This window comes from Centruroides vittatus, unplaced genomic scaffold, assembly GCF_030686945.1.
Source record: "Centruroides vittatus isolate TY-2023 unplaced genomic scaffold, ASM3068694v2 contig_1057, whole genome shotgun sequence".
In the NCBI taxonomy this organism is placed as follows: Eukaryota; Metazoa; Arthropoda; class Arachnida; order Scorpiones; family Buthidae; genus Centruroides; species Centruroides vittatus.
In genome coordinates this window covers 1,989,421-2,007,958 of record NW_027120684.1, presented here as the reverse complement: position 1 = coordinate 2,007,958, position 18,538 = coordinate 1,989,421, and the positions used below count along the sequence as shown (strand labels likewise).

Genomic DNA, 18,538 nt, shown 5'->3' with positions numbered 1-18,538 from the left:
TTTCATGTTTTGTTTGTTGTTTTACATAGGCGAATATGATGTGCATGTAATGACTCTCCATATTAATGCTCACCAAATATGAGATTATTTTTAATTTAAAAATCTTTCAAATTTTATTATTTTCTGTTTTTCTCCTTAGATTTAGAGAATCTTTCTTTAAACAGTGAAAAAGATTTCCCGTAGGATTGTTACTAGTAAAAATAATAGTTGAAGAAGTAAATTACGAGTACAGTAGAGCATCGATTATCCGACTCAATTGGGGACTGGGGTTGGTCGGATAACCGAAAAGTATGAAAAAATACATTATTAGTATAGTGTATTAGGCCTGGTTTAAATACTAGCTTCCCTTTCATGGTCGAGCCAGTGCTGCCAGCTAAAACATGCAAAAATTTAACAAAAATAATATTAAAGTAGCCAAGAATAACCAAATATTGTAGCGCCACATCACTAGCGGACATTTGAATTTGCCGACTAGAACGCGGTCAGTTAATCGGGGGTCGGATAATCAATGCTCTACTGTATTATTAGAAATGAAACTTCCAAATGAAATAATATAATCTAAAGATACACCACAAGGAAGCAGAATTATTAGAAATAGTAGAGAGTAATGTAAAAGAACCTAAAACATGAAAGAGATTTGAAATTTATTTAAAAGTTTTCACAAAATTTGTTTTCTTGTCATCCTTTAAAATTCGGCTGAAAATAGAACTGAATAGAAAACTTACTTTATTAAAATTTGACAGTGCCGTGCATACTATAAGATTCAGTGTGGTAGCATTTAGATCCTTGATATAAAAGTCAGTTTATATTGAGCTAATGTTAAGATTAAATAAAATATAAAAAAAAGATTTCAGAAATTTATAATTTAAGTTTTGTAAATTAGTGAAGAATTGGTTTAAGATGTTAGTTATCTTTTAATTAAAAATGCAGTGTAGTGGTATTGGACCTACTCTTCCTCCCCCAACTGCAGTCTTGTCGATCCATGTCCAATCTCTTTACAGCAGTCGTAAAGATAATAAGCAAATGTAGACAAAGGGTTGTAAAGGGGGAGGGGTAGCTAAACAAGGGTAGACAACGAGCCATAAAAAAGGCGGGAAAATGAGAGAGTGTGTGAGAGGATGGTAGAGGGAGTGAAGAGGAGTGAAGTGGTGGGATTAAAGTTTTTTTTGTGTTAAAATATTTGGTAGTTCCAGTTTGGTGCAACAAACCGGCTGGAGGGAATCCATTAATTCAGATCAGATTCTCTACATGCAGAGTATAAACAATTGAGAATGATATAACAATTGAATCCTAATTCAGTACAGTGTGGCTTTTAATAAATAATTTATTGAAAATCATTGTTCAGTTAAAGACAGGAATTGGCTTTTAAAAAAAATACTAAAATTTTTTGGCTTCTCAGGAATATTAAATAAAAGAAGTTTTCTAAGAATTCCAATAGTAATTGTTTATTTCAACAATGAATAAAAAGTTGTAATTCTGTATCTTACTATGTTAGATCATTTTCTGAAAATTAACGAAATGGATAAAAGAACATCAATTTAATACTACAAAACATAATACTTTTTTGGAGAATAAGAAAAAAGGCTTTGAATAAAAAAATTAAGTGATATCATATTAAATAAAGTTAAGAATCTACATACAAGTTTTTAAATAAAGTTGTTATAAGGAATTCATCTTTTGATTATGAAACATTGAACAGTGTTTTGGAGGATTCTTGTAGTAGATAGTATTGATTTTTCATATTCAAATGGAAGTATTTAGTGGATATGTAAATTGAGTTATAATAAATTATATTTTATTTCCAGAATACATTTAAACAGTGTTCTGTTACAACTACTTCAATGCTAACAAAAATATATGAAAGCTAAATCAAGAAATCTGTATTAAAAAAACTAAGCTTATTTCATATAGGAATTTTATATCTGTGATGCTTTTTAATTTTAAAGAAAAGTGAATAAAAACTTGAAAATGCAACATTCATAACTCTAAAGATTTCCTAATTTCCAGTTAAGTCAATGGTATAATTTCTGATTATGTGTAATTTTTCATTCTCCTGAAAGAAACAAGATATCTATTTATTTCTGTAAACAAATATAGTAGGAAATGTTTTGAAATCAAGATTATCCATAGAACAATTTGAACTTAACTTCAGTCTATTTTGAGAGTTGACATCATTAGTTTTCTCAGATTTCTATTGTGTATATTTAAAAACTGTTTTTACTATAATTACCAACTTTATGTTGTGTTTATATACTAGCATTTAAAAATTATTTTTAAACTTGTTGGAAGTATATAAATTATTTGGAAACATACAATTTTTATTCTGTACATGTATTTTTAATTCCTGTTTATTTAGTGATATACAGTATATCTGTGATCATACATTCAACTATATAATTATTTAATATAGAAATATTTGAAATAATGTTCATCTATTCTAATTTGTGAATTTTGTAATCTTAGTTTTTTAATTAATATACAGTTTTACAGATATTTTGTATTACGCATTTTTTTTTATTTATATAATAATTCTCCTTTAAAATGATTGTTTTTTTCTCCAAAATGTCATGCCAATTGAAAAAAATGTTTCCCATCTATATACTCTTCGTAACGATTTTTACAAACTATTTTTACCAAGACCTGAGAAACTTCTTTTTCTTTTGATATTTCTCATATTATCAATACAGAGATAAGGCACAAACTGAAATGTCTGATCCAAATCACATACAAACACCTTTCTTTTCCAGGAAAACAAGCTTTATTTGACAGATATTTTTAGCTCTTTGATATGCCTTCCTCAGGTCATACTCATAAAGAAGAGAATGTTTGTTACATTCTAAAATTGAACATTCTTAAATTACTCCATAATGACAAGAATAAACTTGATACACTATGTGCACTGGGGTATATCAAATCCTGGTTAAGGATGACGGATTTTAATGGAATATGGAATACATGGATGTTACAAACTACTCTTTGGTCAGTAGACTAAAAGAACATAAATACATGGTAGAAAAGAGGAAATACTTCACAGCTTTATCTATGTAATCATCTGAACCAGAACCAGGTAATAAGCTTTGCATCATCTATGCTAATTTATACATACTGCTACATGAATAAGGAATTTGAAAGTCCTTGAAATTTTTAAATCAGCGAGGAGAGGGTAACTGAATTAATTATAAGGACACTAATCTCCAGTTTGGAAGCTATTTTACAACACTCCTTAGTCTTATTCTAATTAGAAAATTCTTGAGAACACAACTTTAACACAACATGAAGTTCGCTTTTAAAGACTAACAGCCTAGTACAATAGAATAAAACAACTATAATCTATTATACTGTACCAATCCTTATCATTTGCTTAATGTATTGGTCGTGTACTTTCGTATTTAAAAAGACAGTTGATTCAATACAAATTACTGGTGAGGGGCTGTAAAATGTAAGTCGGCCCAAAATGCATCTATTTAGTTATGTAATCAACTAAAATAAACATAATTAAGCCATAAGTTTTGGATCATTGAATTACTGATAGTGTTTCTATACACCTGCAGACTCAGGATTATAGAATTCTCAAGAATTTTCAAATTATATATTCATGTCTTTTCTTGAAAATATATTTGAAACTACAGCAGTCTTAGATTTCTGTTGGACTAATGTAAATGCTTGAGATGTTTTTAGATCTTTGATTGATGTTTTATAAGATGCATTTTTACAAAAACTCTTCTTACAGAGTTTCTGCTGCTAACATCATATCTAAGAACAAGACTTGTATATCTTTAATTATTAATCTGAAAAACAGCAGTTAAAATGCAAGTTGTAAAAGATATTGTAGGTATATGTTGATAATACCAAAGCTTTATTTTCACAGATGCTTTCATTCAAGTATAGCAGGTTGATATCTGTCATCTCAAATATTGTTAGAGTAGTTGCACATAATATATAATTGTTTGAATAATTAATTGAGATAATGTATAAAAGACAATCCATAAATGCTAGAATAGCAAAATAAATAATTTTTACAGTTTCACCTATCTAAAAGCCTTTTACCAGTGCGCATCACACTAAACTAAATAGTTACGAACGTTTTTGAACCTTAACGGTTCTTCTTCAGGTAACGATCCCCTAATGGGAATGCATTTCAACACTAAGTTGTGAAGAAATACAATCCGGAGCATTGTCCCATCCCGATGACATCAATCCGGACTTGCGCACTACTCTTGTTGTGCTCTAATTTATTGTTTTATCTAGTAGGGCCTGCCATGTTGTCGATAGAGTTATCTTGTCCTTGTACTTAATGCAATTACCTTCATTAATAGCGTTAAGACATATGTAGATGGCCTCCAGCCATTTGGTAAAAGGCTTTTAGATAGGTGAAACTGTACTGTTCTCCGGTGTAGATATTATAACATCTTTCAAATATTTTTTATTTTTATGTAAATAAATTTTAAAAAAAATTCATTCAAGTCCACTTTAAAGCATCCTCATGATCACTGCATCATACTCCTTTATCCTAAGTAACAAGATTACCCAAGAAATTAATGATATTTGATACTCTCCATTTTTTCATGTCTTAGGAGCTCTATGTAACACTTGAAAATGCTAAAATTTATTAATGAATAATTTTACTGTACTTAAATATTGATTTTTTCTATTCTTATGTCATCAATTTTATTGTTCTAGCAAAAAATTAGTAAATATAAAATATTTACTAGTCACTTCACTGTCTTACAGAAGTACAGTAAAAGGCCTAGCTGAAAAGATGTGAAAAATCCTTCTCTAAAATTTCTGAATGCTTTCTGATGAATGTATGGCATAAAAACTGCTGGTTGCTAATCACTTCTTGCTCTGTTCACTCAAGATGAGGGCATACGTGTGATCTGCACTGTTCACATATATTTTATTAATATGTAATTGCTTCTCATATGAGTGTCCAATAAAACCTGCTGATTATGATTATGTAAGAAATCTTTTGACTGTTCACATAGTAGAAAACTAATCAATGGCAGGTTTAACTAAATCCCAACAAATATTGTAGAGAGCCCTGTTACCATGTGCTTTGAGCATTAATATAACATAAGATTAACAATTGACCCTTAGAGTAGTGCTTCCTTATGCAGACTGCTGCTTTAAAAATGCTGCCCATACAGTGTTCATTTAAATGGACTGCTCTACTATTCAGTGCTTAATTAATGGGAGTTCTGCTAATGTATAACATAGAAGAGAAACATACAAGAGTGCACTTTCAAACCTCTCCCTTGCTCTGTTAAATGGGCTGAACTCTACAAGATACTTTCTAAATATCACTTAAGATGTTTACTTCTATTTTAGTATCTATTTCCTGTCTACAATGTAGATAAATGTTTGGTTACTTAATATGTAAAAATTGATAACTTGAATGTTGTTGAAGATGATGATAAATACTATAAATTAGTTAAACATCTCAAAGCCTGATGTTTTAATCATAAGCCAAATGATTTCCATACTAAATCGGGTAGTTGCCTGATTTAATATGGCAATTGTTTGGCTTATGATTAGTTTTATAGAGTATAAAAAGGAAATTTGTTTAGTTAATAGTAAATGCCATAAGCAGACATAAAATTAAATATTTTATGTATGCAGTTTTATCTGGAGATGAAATGAAGTTTCAAAAACTTATGACAGTCTATTTATAAAAAAGCAAATAACTACTTATTACAAAAATTCCTTCTATTAAAATAAAATTCTTTTAATTGGAATGAAAAAATACAGAATTTCAAGAGATCTAGCATTTTTGAGTATTCAATCATCTTTAAGAATAATAATCATTAATAAAACGAATAAAATATGAGAATGGTAAAGTGTTACAAGACCAAAAAGAAGATAAAGGAAAGATGGAAGAATTACTTTAGGAAGCTACTGAATAAGGAAAATCCAAGAATACTTTGTGAGGACAGGGAGGCAAATGAAGGAGTATCAGCAGATAGAAGGAAGTAGAAAGGGCACTTAGAAAAATGAAGAATGGAAAGCAACAGCAGTTCATTAGATCTCGGCTATGGTATGGAGATGTTTGGGCAAAAAGGGTGGTGTTATTGTATGAGATCTTATGAAAAAGCTATTACAGCAAGAGAAGATATCAGTTGAGTGGAGGAAAAATATTTTAATGTCAATTTATAAAGGAAAATGAGATGTGCAGGAATGTATAAATTACACAGGAATTAGACTAATATTGCACTCAATGAAGATCTTGGAGAGAATTGTGGAAGGAAGCTTAAGACAAGAGATAATTATAGGTGAGGAGTAGTTTGGTTTCATGCTGGGAAGAGGAACAACAGATGTGATTGATCTTTGCTCTAAAGCAGCTGATGGAAAGGTACAGAGAGAGGCAGGCAGAATTGCACTTCGTTTTCATATATCTAGAGAAAGCATATGTCAGGGTGCCTAGACAGGAGGTATTGTGATGTATGAGGGTAAAGGGAATACCAGAAAAGTATGTAAGACTTGCAAAAGAAATATATAAGGAAGCAATGTTTTGAGTAAAGAGTAATGCATAGTATGACAGAAGGATTCACTGTGAGAGTTTGACTGCACTAGGGCTCAGCCCTTAGCTCATTTCTGTTCAATTTGGTGATGAATGTATTGGTGGAAGATGTGAAGAGCACAGCACCATGGAGTATGCTGTTTGTGGATGACGTGCTATATGAAACATCCCAAGATAAGGTAGAAAAGAAACTGAAGGAATGGAGAAAACTGCTGGAAGAGAGAGGCATGAAGAATAGAAGAGCAAAGACAGTATATATGACATTTGGTGGAGGGGATGAGAGTTATATACAACTCCAGAGTGAAAAGTTAATTACCACTTCCAAATTTAAGTATCTTGGATCATACACAGCAAGTGATGAAGGAATGAGTGTAGAAATCCAGCATAGAATTCAATGTAGATGGCTGAACTGGAGAAAGATGAGTAAAATGTTGTGTGATAAAAAAAAATAATAATAAGATGCAAAATGAAGAGTATACAAAACTGTGATAAGACCTACAATGATGTATTGTGCTGAGACATGGGCAGTTACAAGAGCTCAGGAAAAGATTGAGACTGTGTAGATGAGAATGCAGAAATGAATATGTGATATGACAAAGAACAGAATTAGGAATGATTACATAAGAACAGTCAAGGTGGGTACTATAAGTAAGAAGATGCAGGAAAGTAGATTAAGATGGTTTGGATATATAGAGAGAACAAATAAGAACTTTGTTGGGAAGTTGGATATGATAGGGAGGAGGAAGTGGGGAAGACTGAAGATGAGATGGAGAGACAAAGTGGCAGGGGATTTGGGAAAGAAGGGATGGAGGAGAGAGGACACCCTGGATAGAGAGAAGTGGAGAAGACAGATTAAAGATGGGAATACTGACCTCACATAAACATGGGGAAAAGTTCAGAGAAAAGTCATCTTTAAGAATTTACAAAAACAAGACAAACATTATTACTAAAGTAACATGCTATCACAGATTGGTGCTAAAGCATAAAATTAATTCATTTTTATGCTTTTTGTCTCTATATGTTCATATAATTATTAAATTTGGCTATAGTAGCCATTAGATATAGACTAACAAGCAAAAAACTACTCACAATGTCGATCAAACTCCAGCAATTAAACTAATGCACGAACATTTTCATCTACCTTCAAGTAGACATCTTCAGGTGGAATATTACAATTCTACGATGTCTACTTGAAGGTAGATGAAAATGTTCATGCATTAGTTTAATTGCTGGAGTTTGGTTGACATTGTGAGTAGTTTTTTGTTTGCTTGTACATCCAGTATTGTGTTGTCGTCAATCTTAGATATAGACTAATCATACACCACAAGTGTAGTTAATAAAGATTTTTGTGGTGTGTGATTAGTCCATATCTGATGGTTATTATAGCCAAATTTAATAATTATATCAGCATAAAACTCATTTTAAATTATAGTTACCAGTAATAAAGAAATCCAGCAATGATTTGCTGAACTTTCCTGGTAACATTAATTGTGTGTGTTGGGTACTATCTGTTATAATAGTCTATCATTAAAAATTTCATTATACTTTTAATTATTATAAAATGGCCAAAAGCTTAATTTTGAAAGTAGGGAAGGGTTTTATAAAAGTTGTAAATGCTAATAATGAGAAATTGTCATTAAGTCCAATCCTACTCAAGATATGACACACAACCCCCTTTATTGTCCTCATTCCATTGCCAAAATTTAATAGCATCAATCCCCTAATATACAAATCCTGAAAAATTTCAGAAATTTTTGACAAAAAGTACAGGAGTTAAGCTTCAAAGAGGATGAACAAAATCATGCCCACTCCACACACAAACATCCATACATACAGAAAAACCCCGGAATTTATTATTAGTATTATTATTGCATTTCTTGATGTTTTAAGGTCCCGAGTCCAAAAAATTTAAAAATCTTGTATGGTGGCAATCAGTCAAAAAATGTCAAAATCATTTTTGACCGATTGCCACCATACTTTCCCTGTTATATATAGCAGAGCCAGAAAAGTAAAAAGGAGACTAAAAATTAATTTAAAAAATTAAAATTTATCTGAATAAAATAACTAAAATATAAGGATATGACATTATTGCATAGCTCTAGACTTTTGTTGTTTTTAGTTTTTATACAAAAGAAATTATATCTGTTGATTGAATAGCGAATCTGGATCTGTAGTGTTCATTTTAGCTTCATTTTTACATTAAGTGTATCTTTTTTAAAATTGTTTCTAAACAATCAGGTTTGTTAATGTATTATTATAACATTCTGTCTTTTCTTTAGGTTCCTAAAGTTAGGTAATTATTTTGAGTATTTTCTCATCATCAGAAACTTAAGAAATTGAAATTCTGTTAAATTTAGAATTCTATATTAATATTTTTTTTATTTTTTTTTTCTATGTATCATTCTCAGATTGTGTTCAGTAGGAGCCAAGTCTATGACACCAGTACAAAATCTTAAACAGTTTGGAGAAATTTTCTGACAATATGAAATGTTGCCAGAATGGTAGCTTTTTGTAAGAATGTATATAAATTTAAGTGAATGTCTATTGTCTTCATGCTTTTATGTAACAAACATGGGATAATTCCTGTCTTAGATAGAACTGTTGGTGGGGAAAATGAATGGACTTCATTCATTTTCCCCAATTCTACATTCACAGAACACTGGGATGAAATCAATATGTACCTGAACCTGTTACTGATGTTGGAGAAAAGACAAATAAATATCGTAAATGTTTTCGAACCTTAATAGTTCTTCTTCAGATGATAAAAAAGAGAAGCGACAGAACACAGAACAAAAATAGAACATCGATATTTAAACAGAAATTGAACCCACGTCTCGTTTAAAATTGTTGGATTGGACATGCGCATTCGATGCAGGTAGACTGCAATTAAAGGTCTGTGTCAATGAGGGCCTGCCAGGCAATGGACAAATTGAGTTCTTCTTTATAATTTATGCAAGTGGTGGCATGGCTAGATTTGTAAATGGAGATAGCCTCCAACCACCTCAGGTGCTCAGGGTGAGGCGAAGTGATGATGAGCCTTGCTTGGTTGAAGGCCGCCTCAATGTCAGGATTGGCTGCGTAAACTGCAAGAGCTGTAGAGTTCCTCCCATGTAGAATGTCTGCATTGTGCTCACGTATTCTGATTCCCAATGATCTCTTGGTTGAACTGATGTAAACAAGGTTCCTGTCACACCTGTGGTCCTTAAGAGGTGTAGAGTAAATGTCCAGGAGTCTGTTGGGATCGGAAGAATCCTTCCCATTGTGGAGGATGTCCAAGATGGTGGGACATTTTCTGTATGTGATTTTAATGCGCCGTTTGTTGGCAATCTTTTTATATAACAGCAATATACGGATTATATTGATGGGGATTTGTGTTTCATCTTCTGTAGGGTCATCATCACGTGAGCAGATGGCAAACACATGTGCGGAGCGGTGGTAACGATTAATTAATCTATTGATTAGCTTATGGTACCCATGGATGGTCGCTAGGTGTTTAATATGAGCTAATTCGGTGGCTAGTGCTGCTGGAGTGGACAAATGAGAAAATGTTTACAATATTTATTTGTCTTTTCTCCAACACCGGTAACAGGTTCAGGTATGTGTTGATTTCCCCAATTCATTGTGTTTTTTTCTCATGTAAGATTATTTTAATAATTACAATAAAGGGAAAATATAATTTTAATATTATAGATATTTTGGGTATAAAGAAACAGAAATTAATATAATTATTTTCATGAATATATTTACTAGCAAAAAAGTATTTGTATTTTAATAAAGTACTGTATTTAAAGATTATAAAATTTTTAAAAGTTCAATTATTAAGAAAGAACTATATTCAAAGTAGAATGTAAAGATGAAGACATTTAGATGTAAGTAAACATTTCATTAATAGCACTTGATAGTAAATTATATATTTCATTTTGGAAAATTAAAGCTCCCAATATTTTAAAACAAAAATGCTGCTGAAGAAAAAAACAACCTGTTTCCTGAACTAAGCAGTAAAATTATTGTTTTGTAATCCACCATTTTCTATGAATTTTTGAATTTGTGACTTGTAAAGAAAACTGAAATATAATTTTATACTTTCAAAGAGTAGAAAACAAAAAAATACAAATAAGAAATAATTTGTTTATTTTATATTTCTTCAAATCCATATAAAACAAGCACAAGAATTTGCTATTTGTAATCAAATCTATTGCTGTAATGTAGCAACATATAGAAGGAGAAATTTAACAAACATAATGTACATTGAAATCTATATAAATAAATGAGAATGTTTGTTTGTTTGTTCACTATGCACACCTAGGCCATTCAACCAATTGCTACAAAACTTTGCATTTACATTAACGTACTTCTAACTTAGATAATGTCCTAAATTTCACTCCAAAATATTACTTGAATTTCTGTCTACATTTGATTTGCTGGTTTACATATATAGCACCATCTATTGACAAAAAATTTAAGAAAATAAACTAAATATAATTTTTAAAACAGATATAATTTTAAAAAATATATAATATATTCACTTGATTACTGCTACAATGATATACTGTGAATAGGACACGCTATATTATAACCTTGACGGGTAGGGTAGCACATAGCACTTACCTACATGGAATCAAAAGTGATACCCTGTGGAAAGTCTATAAGTATTTAATTTTCCACATCTAATGACTTGGGTTTTTCCATTTCTGAAGTAGCCCTCATAAGTGTCTTCCAATAGCTGAGTGGATAAAATCACCAAACACTGGTAGTTAGTTGTGGGTTTGGGCATCTCCAATGTGGAGTTTTCTGGGTTTTCTTCACATTAATAACAACTAAATAGGGACCAGCTTCACATAAAAGACTTCACGAGATGCACAGACCACTTGTGTCATGTTGCTGTAACAAAATAAATCAAACTAACTCTAATAATTTTTTTATAAACACAATATTTACAATGACATACTTCCCAGTAGTTTATACAATCTGTTAAACTTTACACTTTATCATCATATAAAAGCAATTATTCTAGCATTTTTAAACAATTTTCTCATTTAAACAAGATATGAAGTGTTTTGGATGTTAAGGTTAGTAACTTTGATCATGTGCAGGGCCATCACAACCTATCCAACACAGATCACTTTTCAAATATTAATAGTAGACCAGTATTAATTAGTAGTCATTGACCATCTCTTCCGGGAGGAGGTCAACAACTACGTTTGGTCGGATTACTTCAACCCCCTTTCTCAACAGTCCTTTCTTTTCCTATTGGACCAGTGGTATGGTGGCATTCAAGTAGGAAAATTACACAATATGAGGTTACCAGCCTGCACTAAATGTTTTAAGTGGTTTTTGAGGGTACCAAGTTTAAGTATTTGGTTCGTTTTTCATGAAATTTAATTCGTTGTCAGATGACCATTTGGTATTTGGCTGTGAGTGGTACAGTTTCTTAGCGTTAACATTAGAAAAGAACTGATATCTGAAAAAATTTAAGATATATTTTCAATTGCTGTCTACTTGACCAATGAAATTGTGCCATTTTGTACCATCCAAGTATTGCAATAAACATGACAATAATAGGCTAAAATAACCAAACTCTATATGGTTTTCATTTTAATGTTTGTCATATTATAGTATTTGATTTATATAACTACAAAGGTTATCTTAATTAACTAAGGGTTTATCACACCAACTGACAATCTAATGCATTTAAAAAATTTTCTTTCCCCTACTGTACAATTTAAAGAATTTTTAAAAGTCATGACATTGGGCACTTAGTGTTTTATACCCTTACATAAGATAACTTTTGTAGTTATATGAATCAAATAGGCCCACTATAATCGAATATAATAGAAGAGTTAGAAGTATGAAATAATCTAACAAACTTAATGCTTTTTGTTGTTTTTTTTGCTGGGCAACGCTGGGCTTACCTGCTAGTATACAATGTTTAAATTAAATAATAATCTCTCAAACTATATACCTAGAAATTTTGATATAATAAAATCACAATAATTATTTCCTTAATAAAAAATAGATTAATTCTCATTACCATCATTTATTACAGTTTTGTTTTCATTATTACTTTTTTAGACCTACTATGATTCAAGAGCTAAATTAATGATTCATGCTTGCTTTCTCCTCTTTTTGTATTAATAAATTTGATCTGTTTGATTCTTCATCAATTAGGAAAACTATTCTGTTTTGCTTTACCATGCTGTCTGATATCTTTTGTAATACTTCCACATTACATATGAGAATTTATAATAAATGTTGTCAATGTTCTTCTTAATATAATATTTATTTTGTGCTCTTTCATTCTAGATTTTAGAAATAACTTCACAACAAATTAGACTGGATAGTAATACTAATAAAAACCTCATTCAACTTAGAGCCTTCTTTTGTGTTCAGTACTGTTTAATGATAAACAAAAGTTTGAAGACAAATGTTTTTGATCTAGTCAAGATCATCTTCATGTCTACATGAAATGGAGTGAGTTTTGGCATGTTAATGTATTTTGAAAGAAAAAAACGAAAAGTTCAAATACAGAAATTGTGCAATAACAACATAACTACAAGAAAAGTATCAGAAAAGTATTATCCAAAATGCATTTCATTTCATGTAGACCTGAGGAAGATCTCGACTAGATCGAAAACATTTGTCTTCAAACTTTTATCATTAAGCAGCTGGAAACAAAAAAGGCTCTAAGTTGAATGAGGTTTTTACTAGATTTTAGAGTATTTTTTGTACATAACATATTTTGCAACTTGATGTTCATTTCAAAAGAAACTTTTTATGAATTATTCTGTTGTTTTGATTTATTTTTTAATCTTTTATGACAAATAAATTAGTGTCAGACATGTTATCATAGCATTTCAGAGCATATATTCTGTTCATTTCTTGAAAATTTTTTTAATTTTAAAGAAATACAGTAGAGAGTCGTTTATCCAAACCCCGGTTATCAGAATGATTTTCAGTCGGACTGTGCCGTGCTGGATCGAACGTTTTGGATACTAGATTTACTTCTAAAGTATAATTTTCATGTTTTTATATTCTTCAATATATTTATTTTGTTTGTACAAAATAAAGAAATAATTTTTAACGATACAATAGCCTCGATTATTATTATAAAAATTTTCGTTAGGCTTAAAATCGACGAAAATTCAACACAAAGCGACACGCAACAGAGAAAAATTTGAACATCGGACAGGTTAATATATTTTTTCATATACAATCAGTTATCCGAACAAATCACTAATCCGAACAACCCTAGTCCCCAATTGATTCGGATTAACGACTCTCTACTGTATTAGATATTTTCAAATACTTATCAAATTTTAATAGTAAAAGTTGTTTTTAATAAATTTAATTCTATAATTGATATTCATAATCAATATTAAAAATACATTGCTACATATTAATATGATTTGCAGATTATTTTAAATTACCTATTGTATATTATTTCTAGCCTTTATATCCAATGATTGTTACACCAAATCGTTCTACTGGTCATTACACAGATTGGCGAATGTTGAGAGATGTAAAGCGTCGGAAAATGGTAAAAGACAATTATAAACTAAGGCTCCATATTAATGCCTTACGTAAAAATGATATACTTCCAAGACAAATACGAGTAAGTAAATTATTATTTTATAAATATTTTAAAATATTGTTCTCAAATTAAGTTGATTTAAAATATAAATGTTTATTGTTATCCAAACAATTTAAAAACTAGAAGAATTACTACAGCTTTTGATATACAGTCGACTCTACATAAGTCAACACCCGGATAACTCGACACTCGTTGGTTACGTAGTCAATTTTTTGTGGTCCCAGCCGACTTACATAGGCATTAATGTTACTAACCTTAAAAAACTCGGTTTACTCGACATCGTTTAACTCGTCACCACTGGATAAATCAACATACTTTTTCTGTTTTACACTTTTTGGAATTCTGATAAGTCAACTCCCCCTTGAAAAATGAGTTCACACCACACAATAAGCTGTATGGTGTGAACTCATTTTTCAGGGAGGAGTTGCCTTATCAGAATTCCAAAAAGTGTAAAACAGAAAAAGTATGTTGATTTATCCAGTGGTGACGAGTTAAACGATGTCGAGTAAACCGAGTTTTTTAAGGTTAGTAACATTAATGCCTATGTAAGTCGGCTGGACCACAGTAAATTGACTAATTAACCTATGGTGTCAAGTTATCCGGGTGACGACTTATGCAGAGTTGACTGTATTTTTAATCATTTTGTTTGTTATTTTCAGGCTTTGCACTATGTTTTACGAAAGTTAAAAATATAAACTAAATTATGTATAGTAGAATCTCTATTATCAAAGGTGTGAGTTGAGGGTTGTGCCTTTGGATACATTAATGAATACAGTGTACTCTATTTTTAGACTTTTTAAGTTCTACAATAAAATACTTTTAATTTTGTTTACAAATTTTTTTATAGATCTAGTTATTAAAGCAGATGTGGTTTACATCTGCTTTAATAACTATGATTATAATTAAAATATGATAACCTATGATTATGATTAAAATATCTTTAACTTTTTTAAAATTTGTATGGTCGTAAGTAGTCACCAGAGTAAATTCTTTTTAAAACTTCTAGAGCTTTTTTCAAGTATGCAACCAGCTAAGATATTTGAGAAAAATTATACTGACTATGTTCTCTTGTCTTTGTTAACAAAGTATTCTTCCACAATTCACCTTGGATAATATGGAGCCTTGGAGAAGTCTTGGTTAATTGGGACCCTACTATAGTTTTTTTCTATTATATTTCTTCTTTGTAAAATAATAATAATGTATAAGGAGTGATCCTTATGTGTAAGGGAAGATTTGCAAGACAAGTTAGATTTGCAGAAACACAAATTAATTCAAGATGTTTCTACTTGCTGGAATTCTACATACTACATGTTGCAAAAAAACTTGGAACAGCAAAAAGTCTTTGTCACGTATCATATAGATAATAAAATTTCCACGTTGAGCACATATTAGTGGTCTCTCGTTGAAAAAATTGTTCTACTTTTAAAACCATTTGAAGAAATTATGGAAGCCAGCAACTGAGAAACCACCTCATCTTCAATAATTCACACAATAGAGACTCTGACATTATTCTTATTATCAAAAGCAAAGGGCAGTAGTTCCTTTAGTGGCATTAATACCACAATAGGACTAGAAAATTCAATTAAAAAAAATTTTTAGCATATATAGAAAACAAGTCTTTATGCTTGTCATCTTTATTAGATTCACGACTCAAAATAAAATTTCAAAAAAAAAAAAAACAAATATGGTAGAGGAAATAAAAAGATGGACAATCAATAGCTTAGATAATGTTGATAATTCAAAATCTCAAGAAGAATTAAATCTTGAAGCTTCCATTTCTGGAGATGATCAAGATGGATGGGAATCTCTTAAGTTTTTCTAATTTATTTGATGAATTAGCTTCTGGTAAACGAAAAATTGAATAAGAACATGCTTTTAAAACATTTTGATCAAGAATTGGAAAAATATTTACATTTACCTCTTATACAAAGACATAGTGACCCATTTTTGTGGTGAAGTTCAAAAAAACTTTTTCCTAATTTTAGCAAAATAGCTATGAAATATCTAAGTGCCCCAGCATCTTTTATATAATAAATATATAACAGAAATTTATTATTTTTTATTACTAGCCTTATACATGACATTCTAACAAAAATATTAAAATGCAAAATTGGCCAATTAATCAGTGCATCCTTAGTTAAATGGGAACGAATATCTTACTGTATTTGATTTTGTATCGATGTTCCCTTCCATTTGTTTGGAACCATGTTTCTGTTATTGTACTATACTGTATTTTAGGAAAGATATTCTCAGATCTTTGATAGTTTCTATACATTTCAGGATATTGCAGATGCAGAAATTGCTGCTCTTCCACACGATACTGCTCCAGTAAGATTACATGGACGATGTGTGATAACTTCTCGTGCAAGAGGAAAACTAACACGTTGGAGAATGTCAAGAATAGTTTGGAGGCATCTTGCAGATTATAATTATCTTTCAGGTGTTCAAAGGTCTATATGGTAGAAATGTATATATAATTTTTTTTTTTTTTAATAAATTGAAACTTTGTTAAAATATAGATGATTTCTTAAACTTCAATATGAAATAAATTAGCAAACTGTAATATTAAATTGCTATTGAACTATTTTTAGTTTATTATTATGTATTTGAACTTAATTATTATTAAGTTTTTATTTTCTCTCTTCAAAATATTTAACTTTCCACACTTTTAAATAGTATCACATGAAACACTTCATAATATATAAAAGAAATTTTATAAATTCAAATCAAATAAAATCAAAAATTTTAATAAAATAAAAACAAATTATATCAAATTTATTTTTTGAGTCTCTTAATATAATTGCATTAAATGAATACATCTAATTAGTCTATATTAAAACTAAATATATTGACAAAAAATTACACACCAAGATAGAATTGGCTTTATTCAAAAATAATGCAAAAATCATCATATAGCTATCTGTAAAAATTTCACCAGCTTTTTCTGGTAATTTTTGAATAATTGTACATGTACTGTACATGCATGTGAGACAACATACATTCTTTCTGATTTCATTTATTGAAAAACTTTATGTAAATAATATAAAAATGGAAGAATTAAAAGAATTCAATCAAAAATGGGAAATCTTATACAGTTAAATATTTCTCTGCAATAGAATTTTACAGCTTACAGTGTAATGCATCATTTCAAGGGGAGAGCAAGGGGAACCTGCAGAACGAAGAACATGAAGTGGTCACAAAAAAGGAAGAAAATGGCTGAAAGAAAGAGGAACCAATTGGAGGTAGAAACCTTGGGAAAAGTTGAACAAATGCTTAGAAAATTGGGAAGAAAGTTCAAAATTTCACACAGACATATTTGATGGATTTTGAAGGAATATCAAGTGACTCTCAAGAAGTAAAAGTTTGCTCCAAAATACACAACAAAGCAACTTGCTATTCAAAAACCCTTATGTCGAAGCTGTGTGATGAAGTCATCGAGGCATCAAACAGATCTGATGTGATTATGGTCAATGAGTCCTATTTCACTTTTGACAGATGTGAATGTGCTGATAACAATCATCATTCCCAAAGATGGGCTAGATATGAATCCTGAAGTCAAATTCAAATGACACTCCAAGTTTTTGCTGAAGCTTCTAATTTGACTGGCAATCAGTTCAAAGGAACATTCACAGGCCTGCCATGACTTGTTAACATCTTTCCATCACCAAAGTGGTGTATGGAGAAGAGGTTAAAATGCATTGAGAAGAGGTTAAAATACTACCTTGACCAAGGATATGTCTTCTGGCCAGACATAGTCACTGCCCATTATACTCATGATACAGTTGACAAGTTATATCATTACAGAATTTGATGCATTTCTCCTGAAGCCAATATTCTATAATTGAGACTGACTGAAATATTTTGATACCAACTGAAACAAAGAGTTTATGAAAATGGTTGGAAAGCTGGATCTTTGAAGGAGTTGGAGGATAGGATTGAGACAAACTCCACTACTACAAAACTGACTACTTCCAGAGGTTAATGGAAAGGGTTAAGACAAGTTGAAATTACAATTGCAGCCAGTTGTGATTCTGATCATTTCATCTGAACATCGAACAACTTATCCGTACTCAAAAAAACCTTATTTTAAAATGAATAGTGAATTTTAAACAACTTTGAAATTTGTGCAGATTTTTACAATACATGCCCTTATGTCTTGGACAGGTATGTAAATGATTACAGTTCAGGTCTGATTACCTGCCAGATAATGTCACTGGAATTTCTTAAAATTACTATGCCAGTATCCTATATAAAAGTTTATGTTAAGAATTTTCAGTGTGCCTGTTTGGAGGGAGGTCTTTGAATACCAGGTATTTAGTTAAAGACATTACACATGACTGGTAGAATTTGAGAAAAATTGCATCATCAATCTGAGGAAGCAGCACTTAGAAAACATACATAATACACACAGGTAGCAGTATGCAGGGGGT

General features: G+C 30.5%; 1 protein-coding gene across 1 annotated transcript in view; it reads left to right on the top strand.

Moving 5' to 3' along the window:
• mRpS14 (mitochondrial ribosomal protein S14) overlaps positions 1-16,678 on the top strand; it is a 34,113-nt gene extending 17,435 nt beyond the window's left edge. The window contains exons 2-3 of the mRNA XM_067267403.1: positions 13,965-14,129; positions 16,389-16,678. Of these exons, the coding sequence (XP_067123504.1) occupies positions 13,965-14,129; positions 16,389-16,571 (348 nt within the window). The 3' untranslated portion in view covers positions 16,572-16,678. The remainder of the gene's footprint in view (positions 1-13,964; positions 14,130-16,388) is intronic.
• Positions 16,679-18,538: the final 1,860 nt, after the last annotated feature.